General features: G+C 39.1%; 1 protein-coding gene across 1 annotated transcript in view; it reads right to left on the reverse strand.

The window, feature by feature from the left end:
- Nucleotides 1–3,679: 3,679 nt before the first annotated feature.
- The window catches only part of cbln1 (cerebellin 1 precursor), a gene marked incomplete at its 3' end in the record, with an annotated part of 28,979 nt that continues 21,708 nt past the window's right edge, over nt 3,680–10,950 (reverse strand). The window contains exon 3 of the mRNA XM_083916756.1: nt 3,680–3,877. Within this exon, the coding sequence (XP_083772882.1) occupies nt 3,680–3,877 (198 nt within the window). The remainder of the gene's footprint in view (nt 3,878–10,950) is intronic.

A 10,950-nucleotide genomic window follows, 5' to 3' on the forward strand; every position in this document is an offset into this window, starting at 1 on the left:
AGGAAAGCTGAGGAAAAAAGGGGAATGCAGAAGAAAGGAAGTACTACTGAGACTGGCCTCAGCAGAGGGGGAGAGGACAGCAAGTCAGAGATAGGCAACAGAGGGAGGGAAGATATGTTAAAGAGGCAGGACAGGAAAGAGAATCAAGTCGTGGGGAAGCAAAGCATAAAGACAAGAAATGAAGTCAGATGAAGGGGGGAAAGAAGAAGAGGAAGAAGGAGGGAGAGAGTAGGGATCTAGAGGAAGAGGGGAGATGATGTTGATGTTTGCTTGTTATTCCAGCTCTAATTTTCCCCCTGGAGCTCATTAGAGTCTGGAGAGAAACAAACCACAAAACCTTAAAAACCAACAGTGTGGAGAGAGGGGGGGTGGGGGGAGATAAAACATAAGCAAATGGAAAGGGGGCAATGAGAGAGAAAGCTTAGAGCAGAAGAGAAAGAGGGTCAGGGGAAGCAAAGGAACAATGAACCCTAATCGATTGAATTTAGAGGGAAAATATGATGAGATACAGTGTAGAAAAGATTGAGTAAAGAGATGTGGAGAAAAGGAGACAATAACAAAAACCACATAGTGAACACCACCCACCATTACACACTTTAACACACCTGGGGATGTGTATGTTTCTGAGTGTTTTCAGAAGTTATGCCAGCTTCAACAAAATAAACTACCAGGCCAGGCTTAAAGTAGGTTTAAGAAAAATAAAAGTTCCATTTAAATTTTATTGATTTCATCAGAGCAAATAAATAAGAAAACAGTAGATAAATTGATTTGATTGATCATAATAATAATAATAATAATAATAATAAATCAATCAATCAATAAAAGTCCTTTTTAGCTGTAGGTTTTTATATAAGTAGTAGTCTCAGCTTTATAGCCACAACTTGGTTTGACCCAAAACAAAAACAAGAAGCATGTTCTTAATCAGAAGAGCAGAACGGCAGCCTCAGATTTCCACACACAATCACTAGTAAGATTCTCTTAGAATATTTTTTTCTTTTATATAACACTGAAGTACGGAAATACAGATATTATTATAGTCATCAACCAGATTCAGTTTTCAGTATTAGTATTATCATTATTATCATCATAATACCAGTAGAATAGAAATGGTGGCTTTGTATATATACTGTGTAAATTCATATATATATATATACATATATATATATATGTATATATATATATATATACAGTATATATATATATATATATATATACATATATGTATATATATATTATAGAGTTTTTTGTAGTAAGTTGGTTTCAGCGTCCAAAGTCCAACATTGAAGAAAAGCAAGGAAAGATCCGTGCTGGGAGGCAAACGAGTACAGCAGCAGATAAAGTACAGACATGAAGAGGGAGTGGAAGATGGACCATTGAGGAAACGCAGAGAGAGAGGTGGCGAGAGGCGTTAACAGAAGTATACAAAAATTTAAGAGACAAAAATCTGCACTTGTGGGTAAACAAAAACAGTCAAACAAAGAAGAGGATTCAGGAGAGGGAGGGGTATAAATCTGAAAAACAGAAGCAGTGATGGAGGGAGACAAACAGACCAAGGGGGGAGGTATGGATACAGGGTGCTAAGACAGGATGGAGGTCAATTTGAATGTGTGTGGCTGCCAGAGAGATGATAAAACATTGCAGGAGCAAGGTCCAGTATAGCTATGATTTCTGTGTGGCTGTGTGACTTGGAGCAATACACATCTGAGGCCCATTGGTCACAAGAGTCATGGTTTAAAATGAATTATTCTTTATTAATTCTCGTGTAAAATCATCCCAGGGTCTTTTTCGGCAAATACACTCATTAAATAAGCCATCGAGACAATTGACGGAGAAGAGACGCGCTAACATTGATTAGCTCGGGGCAGCAAGGTGAGCACTTTAAAACATCTTTTTTAACCACTAATACTGCTCAAAATAACAGCAAACCTCTGCAGCAGCATGAGAAGAGTCCCTACACAGAAAACAAAGCACCAACAACGTAGTTAGTGAACCCAGAGTTTATTAATAGAGTGTTTTGAAAGACTTACCAACTGGCCCTGGTACCAAGTCCAATCAAGTCAATTACCAAAGTCAATCCCAAAGGAAGGAGCCCATTGGTGCTTTGTTTTCTGTGTAGGGACTCTTCTCATGCTGCTACAGAGGTTTGCTGTTATTTCAGCAGTATTAGTGGTTAAGAAAGATGTTTTAATGCCTTCACCGTACTGCCCCGAGCTAATCAGTGTTAACCACATATGGCTGTTAGTGACTCTCCAGGATTTATCCGTTAATAGTTGTTACATGAAAAAAATTGTCTTGATGGCTTATTTGATGAGTGTATTTGCCGAAAAAGACCCTGGGATGATTTTACGCCAGAATTTCACTTTAAGTGTTGAGTACATGGCTAGAAACTGGAGAAGGTTTTATTACATCTACATTTAACAGTTTACATGAAATGTCTGTTTTTAACCTGTAATTTATACATCATACTTCAAACTTTCATTACAGTGGAAATGTAAAATTGCTTTCTCTTCTATAGTGCTTTTTGAAAGCTCGTGCTAGTAGAGCTAGTAGCACATTCATTTTAATTTTACTTCCATCAGGAAGCAAACCTTTACATTTTATACTACTTATTTGGACACATTAGCACTTTGACACCAGACAGGACAACTGTCTTGCTATCAGAGTTCTGTTGTTTTAAGCCAATAATTATTATAACTATAAAACACTAGCCTAAATACAATGGAGCTTGCGTTATCAGGATGGTCTTGCGAGCTCCATTGTATTTTACTCTCAGATCAGTCTGGTAACGTGCAGCTGAGAAAATTTGCCTTGACACTGTTAGTACGTCATACGCTTTGTTGATCTGATTGGTTAATTTGGCCTGTATGTTGGTGATAAACAGATGGTTTATCCAATCAGATACCAGTATTTTCGCCCCTTCCCAAAATATCTCCAAACAAGAGTTCCCAGATGGATATGCTGAGACAATGAGAATCAATCCATCTGGCGGAGTTTAGTGTTTAACCTATAAAAATTTGAGTTTGGTTTTGGGCTGATCCAAAATGCAAATTAAGTCAAGCAGGAAAAAAGACAAATACAGCCACAGTAAATTGGAGATCTGGGGAGCAGTTCTTCAAGAAACATTCTTCAAAGCTTATGTTGATAGAGATCAATGAATGAATGAATGAATGAATGAATGAATGAATGAATGAATGTGGAGGAAGGGAGTGGGGGTGAGGGTTTACACTCGGGCTTTAGAACACTCTGGAACATATACATGATCAATTGCGTCTTTCAGGAGAGAATAAAAAAAGTTTTGGCTGTCCAAAGCTGCAGTCAAGCCACAGAGAAAACAGGGATGAAAGGATAGATGAAAGGAAGAAGGGAAGTGAAGAAGCTTGCCATACATGTTCATGTACTGGCTTCATAACTCTTCTCTCATGTGACCATTGTATAATCATTCTGTGTCATGCTCTAACATCTCTCATCCTTCCTCTTCCCTCCTGCCTCTGCCGCGTCCCAAACAGGGTCTGTTGTTACATTCCCTTTTCTTTTTTCTTCTTTTCCACCAACTTATTCACGCCCCTCTTCTTCCTCCATCTGCTTTTCCCCCTGTCATCATCACGCTTTTCATCTTTGATCTACTCCTCCTTTGTTTCCACCCACTGCTCCTCCTCTTCCTCTCCCTCTTCCTCTTCCACTACATGGGGAACACCAGGAAGCCGGAGAAGGTGGAGTATTTCCATCCTCCCATTAGGTTTCCTCTCTCCAGTTTTAGGTAGGCCCGGTCTCCCTTCTCCATCTGGATCAGAACGCCATTACTGGCCGCTTCACGCGTCACATCCTGGTCACCGGCAAACGCTGATATCACTGGCCAGCCATTGTGCATCAGGCTCACCTGGATAAGACAGAAGAGGACAGATAGTTTGCGGAGTGAAAAGAAGGGCAAAGAAACAGACATTCATCCAGGCAAGCAGGTGAATGTAGTGGAATATTTTTAGAATCGCTAGAGGAGATTTTAAAAATCCATGAATGGTGCGGCCGTTGGCACAGTGGTTAGAGCAGTCGCCCCATGTAAAGAGGCTGAAGGTCCTCTAGGCAGCGGCTGTGGGTTTGACTCCGACCTGCGGCCCTTTTCTGCATGTCTCCCCCTCTCTCTCTCATTCCATTTCCTCCGTCCTATCAATAAAAGGCTTGAAAACTGCCAAAAAATAAAATCTTTAATAAAATCCAATAATTACGTTCAGTAATTACATTAGAAATATGTGCAGCAATGCATGTTGTTATGATAATACAACAGAATCATATTTTTGGGTGGAGCAGCTCAATATCAATAGATTCTGACACTTTAAAAAACAGTAAAACAACTGGCAGCAGGTTTCCAGACAAGTACTGTGAAATTACTGTTAATAACCATATTAAATTACAGTGTGTATGCATTTATTAACAGTATTATACTGTAAAAACACAAACTGTAAATAAAACAGTAAAAGGACTGGCAGAAAAGTTTCCAGACGGAAGCCTTGAAATAATAAAAAATAACCATATAACAGAATTACATTTAATATACTGTTAAAAAAAAAAGAAGATCACATTTAAAGTCAAAATCAGTTAAATTACATTAAATATACTGTAATTGAATGTGTTTTTTAGTGTATTTTCACAGTATCCGTCTGGAAAATTTGCTGCTAGTCCTTTTACAGTTTTTTACGGTTATTTTTTACGGTATATTATTGTTAATGAATGCATACATACTGTAATTCAATATGGTTATTTACTGTAATTTCACAATATCCGTCTGTAAACTTTGCTGCCAGTCATTTTACCATTTTTTCTACAGTTCATGTTTTTACAGTGTGTAAATCGTGTGTACTTACCCTTTTTTTCAATTACCCTTTGGAGAACCTTTGACAATGACTTAGAGGGATAGCCACACAGAGATACAACAAATATTTCAATGAGGAATAACATCTTCTTACAAAGAGAAGTAACTGTCAGTGATGCGTCCCTACCCTACACAGGCCAGCCAACATACACACCAGACAACGGCTTTCATCACTTTTCTTTAGAGCAACAGCAGAAAACCAAGTGCTCCCTGGATTTGTTTCCCCCATATGCTTCACTAAGGAATGGTTTTCTGCCACACCTGGCATCAATGCACTTCAAACTGAAATTAATTCTGGAGAAATATCTGTTTATGCGGGATTATAGGCTTTATAAAACCTGTGACATTATTTGTCGTCCTGTGAACAAACTTGCTGTTCTCTGATAAGAAAAGAGAAACAACATGGGGTTTGTGTTCCACTACATTTCTAAAGATAAGTGTACACTACAAGACTCCATGCACTGAAAAAAATAAGCTGTAGCATGAACTTAATAAAATCCTTGTAACAATTTGTTCAAGTACATTTTACTGCTGAAATATCAAGAACAAGTCACTCAACAATATCAAGTTTAATGGACCTGCCTTCAAGCGTAACATTTGTGAAGAAATTAAGTAAACATTACTTAACTCTGTTCAACTTATGAGTTATATTTATCTAAATTAATTAAATAAAAATCCATAAAAATGTTTCATAGAATGGAAATTGCTGTTAATAACTAGGATTAGTACTTTTATTTAAAGCTTCACATATCCAATTACTTAGTTGTATGACTACTACCTAACACACATGTTTTACTGTAATGATGCTTCAGAGGAGTATTTTTTATTAAAGCCAGCTGTCAATCAGCACAGGGGCCCCTTTATAGAAACAGCTTTATAGAAACATTCTATATGTCCTCCCAGTCTGATGTCAACAAGGCTTATCTGTCAGAATAGTAATTTTTCAGGAAGGGGGCAGTTATGCCCTCCAGCTTTGATACATTTGCTATATTCCGGTTTAAATGTGATAAATGGTATAAGATGGTTAATCTGATAGGTCAACTAAAACTTATAATATTACTCTGCCCTTTGCATGGCAACACTGCAACGTCAGAAGCTAAATGAAAAACCAGGAAATCTCAATTCTGTGTACAAAATGGATCTTTTTTTGCAAATTTTGATTTCTAACCCATTAAATCAACCAAAAATGCTCATAAATATAATGACATATTGTTATACACGGGGTGTGATTTGTGAAAAAATGGGGATACTTTTTGAAACGTTTTTATTCACGAAAATAAATCACAGACCACAGTGGAACACGCAGGAACTCGAACCTAACCACTATATTTAAACAAGCTCTCCATTATTTATATAAAGTGATTAATCGGATTCAATGAGTTGGTTTTATTTTTACCATGGTCTCGAGTTAACTGTCATTGGAAACACAACTGTGTCAGTGGGTCAGTGACATTAGCATTATCTAGAAAGAAAAAGGAACAGAAATGTCTAACAAGAATGAAAAATTGTCATGTTTATTTTGAACACATTTCCAGGTGTGTATTGATGAATGCAACAACAGTTCTTGAAAATCGCCTTGTGGGAAATTTTATGTCACTTTTTTAAACATCAGTAAACAGCCTCAGTCTCCTCTATGATGATACATCCATTACAAACCATGATATACCAACATCCACCTGAAACATCTTGGATACAAAAAAAGTGTTTTTCAAATGGTGTTTCTTTTCTTATTACAATTAATAAAAGTAAATAAGCTAACTGTGATTTTAAACAGTTCGAAGTACTTACATTATTCATACAGCATGCATCATTCCACAGTGCAGTTCAGTTCACACAACACAACTCTAGATACATCAAAAATATTTCTGTACAACCTAAGTAAGTAATTGTAAAACTGTTGCTAAGTGATGGAAAACAGTCATAAACATCCCATAATTATACACTTATCCACAACATTTTACCCGATGGTCAGGAAAGAGAGGATGTGTGTGTGCAGGAGATGGAGAGCCTGTCAGAGTCAAGAGCACTCTTGGCCCAGCACTCCTCTTAATAGCAAACTGAACGACTCAGACTGTATGTGTGTGTGTGTGTGTGTGTGTGTGTGTGTGTGTTTAAACTTTCTTTTGGATTATTATGCATGGTGAAAAAAAATACTAAGTTAAGGCTGCAACACATTTAATGAAAGAGATTGTGCTTTGTTTTATATAATTATTTACCTACTATTCATGCGCAGTGCTATGTAGTTTATGTACAGTGGTCATGGCAGACCATTGTTTTGGCTGCCTAACCTGAACTTGGCTCCTGCTGTACAAATCTTATACTGCGGATGGAATATGTTGACTGAACATACTAATGTGTGGACAAACTAATTGATGAATCAGTTGCAGTGTAAATAAGCAGATCATCCTCACCAAAAAAACATCCTTATGTTGTGTTCACGACATCTGCATTAATTAGATTTGTGTTGCACCATTCAGGTCGCCTACTGTGAATTTGTGTCTATTAAAATTTTTGCAGTTTTTGTTAAACATGGGTGGTGTGAACACACCATTAAAGGTTATTTGTGCAAGCAGAAACAACCCATGTTTACGTTTGTTGTTAGGTGGCACCCTCTATCGGCCATATGCTTTTTTGCTGGAGTAAACGAGGAAGTAAGGTGACGTAGTACAAGAACCCTAAAGTCCGCATAAAGAGGAGTTTGTTGTGAGCTATTGCTTAAATATATATGGTTTTGGGAGCCTTTGGCAGTTGACCTAGCCTGAATCTCCAGACACACCGATGGCAAATTTCATTTGCTCTGCAGCTTCCTCTGCGCACAAATCGTTGGAGCTCATTAACTATGTTAGAAAATCCTAAATCACCAATCAAATCATACCATCTGTTATGGAGGGTTGTAACCATTGATAAAAGTGATGCGCCGTCAAGGTCATGATAGAAACAAACTCTGCCACTCCGCTCTAGATACTTCACCTTGTTCAATCCTCTGATTGGTCGTAGTCGGATTCAGCTGATAATGATACCACTAAAACCAGCAATAAATGTCTAGTTTACACAGGCAGAGTGCACTTATTTTAATGTAACTTCAGTCATGAGTGGAGGTTTCTTACAGTAAAAACACTACTTAATTAGGATCTTTCTTAATCGATTACAAATATTACACTGTAAACAAAGATCTTCAATCCGTGAAGGAGATGAGCACAAACCTTCGGTCTTGATAAGACTCCAGAGGTGAATGAAACAAGTACGCAATTAATACAAATGACAAACCCCTTTTCTCGAGGCTGTGTGTGAGAGAGGTGGAGGGTGTGTCTGTGAAGTGTTGTAAATTATCCCCAGTCCTGCAAATGTCTTTATAAAATTGATGACTGTTAAATTACAATAGACACAGTTACTATTAAATAAAAAACATTCATTTTATGCATAATACATAAATATTCTCCTCTTTCTTCCAACAAATCAAGCAGAAAAACTTAAAGGAGGCCAGTCTAAAAATATCCAGTACTTACTTACCCATCTAAAATGTCAAGCTGAGTACAATATTCCTACAATACAGATGACGAACACTAAAAAGAAAATTGTATGTGGAGAGGTGCAATCGAAGGCTTCAAGTTACCCTCATTAACCTCCAGGTAATATTATCAAACAGACATAAAAGTGAGGGAGAAGAGACAGGGGAAACAGAAAGCACATGTTTGCACTGATTTCTTTAATACCATATTTTGTACATTATGTTATTTATACCACCTCAACTGGCTCCTTTCAACGCAAAGGAGCAGCGGCTCTACCCAGAGCTCCTCACGGATGGCTGAACTTCTCACCTTATCTCTAAGGGAGACTCCAGCCACCCTCCTGAGAAAACCCATTTCGACCGCTTGTACCCGCGACCTCGTTATTTCGGTCATGACCATAGGTGAGGGTAGGAACGAAGATTGACTGGCAGATCGAGAGCTTTGCCTTCCGGCTCCGCTCTCTTTTTGTCACGGTGCGGTAGACCGCTGCTCTGATTCTCTGGCCAAACTCACGATCCATCGTCGCCTTACTCGTGAACAAGATCCCGCGGTACTTAAACTCCTTCACTTGGGGTAAAGACTCTTTCCCTACCTGGAGTTTCCTACTGAGAGCCATGGCCTCAGACTTAGAGGTGCTGATCCTCATCCCAACCGTTTCACACTCGGTTGCGAACCAATCCAGTGAGTGCTGAAGGTCACTGACCTTTTAACATAGGCTTCTACTCAAAAGGGCCAGTAAATATTCCTCGGCACACATTGTGTGGTTACGTCAGAGCTGCTCTGTCGGTTACACAGTAAAGTTCATACAGCCAAACTCCTAGTGTCCTACCGTCTATACCGTTTATACTGTACACCCCTGATTACAACCTAATCCAGCAGTCCGCTGACTTGTCTCTCGCTACCAATTTTAGCTGTTTCAACTTGGTGTTCTGGCGGGCAGAGAGAGAAAAAATCTGACGAATATTTAAACACACACCCTTGTTGTCATGCTTACATAAGCTCCTCTCAGACGGGGAATTTGTAACTTTGTTGGGCCCGTCTATCAGTTAAATAACCTTTTTGCACGTTGACTCTCTTTAGTCGTGACATGACTGTTAACACACAGAGGCGCGGTGAACTTGGGATTTTTGGATTTCAGTATTTAAGGAGTAAGTCAGGACTTTATGAATCATATAAAAGACAATGATTGTTTACTGTAACTTCCCACTAAGCTGCTCTGCTAGATTTGGTGCAGCGAGCAGGTAGGGCAGTTCTTCGATTCAGGCATCGCACCAAAGTCGGTTCAGTTTTCCCATTAAAGTAGAGTAGCTCATAAGGCATTCTTTACAGTCAAAGCTGCTGCTTCAAAATAATGGATGTGATCATCCATGACTTTATATTCTATAATCTTATAAGTTTTTACTGACAATGAATGTGACAGTTATTTCCATATCTAAATAAAAACGGTTTCTGTCTGCATCTCTCTCTCTCTCTCTCTCTCTCTCTCTCTCTCTCTCTCTCTCTCTCTCTCACACACACACACACACACACACACACACACACACACACACACACACACACACACACACACACACACACACACACACACACACACACACGCCCAGATCCACACTGGGTCAGTGTTTGGTGTGTGCCAGTGATGTATAGGTCTAATAAAGCTGTGACAGTGGCTTCTTAAGGATGAGATTGGTCACTACACACACAGACACAGACGCACAGACGCACAGACGCACACACACACACACACACACACACACACACACACACACACACACACGACACACACACACACACACACACACACACACACACACACACACACACACACCTGTATGAATAAAGAACAAGTGTTGGTTGTGTCCGGGCTGTCTGCCACCCCCTCCGTCAAACTCACACACACAACCCCACCCACACACACACACACACACACACACACACACACACACACACACACACACACACACACACACACACACACACACGACACACACACACACACACACACATAGTGTGTGAACTACACCCGCACAATTACCAACTATAATATAAAAGGATGATAATAGGACTGTGCTTTGTGTCAGGCCTCGATCGATCTGCATTCATTAATGCAAAAGTAGCAATTAACCGGCTGAGTAACAAAAGAGAGGGAGACAGAATAATAGAGAGAAAGAGAATGCAGAGACAGAAAGAAGGTACATAAAATGAGAAAAGAGAGAGACAGAAAAAGGGGGTGAAATGACAGGAGAAGGATGGGGGGGACAGAAGAAGATTGAAAGAAAATCTGGCTCTTGATATGTAAATTTAAGCTGTCTGACGTCTCAGTGCAGCACTTAATGCCGACGACATAATGACATCCTGTTATTGCATCATCAATTCCTGTCCAGTCGACTGTCTTGACCTGACAATGATATGTTTTTGTCCTAGTTTTTTCTTTTTGTCTATCTCTTTTTCTACACATACTTTCTTTTTCATTTCACTGATTTTTCTTACATCTCTAGATCCTTTCCCCCCCCATCATCGCCCTCTTTACAGACTGATGCAGATAGACGTAATGATGGACACAAACATAATGGTGTG

The sequence above is a fragment of the Echiichthys vipera genome (assembly GCF_963691815.1).
Source record: "Echiichthys vipera genome assembly, chromosome: 7".
Lineage (NCBI taxonomy): Eukaryota > Metazoa > Chordata > Actinopteri > Perciformes > Trachinidae > Echiichthys > Echiichthys vipera.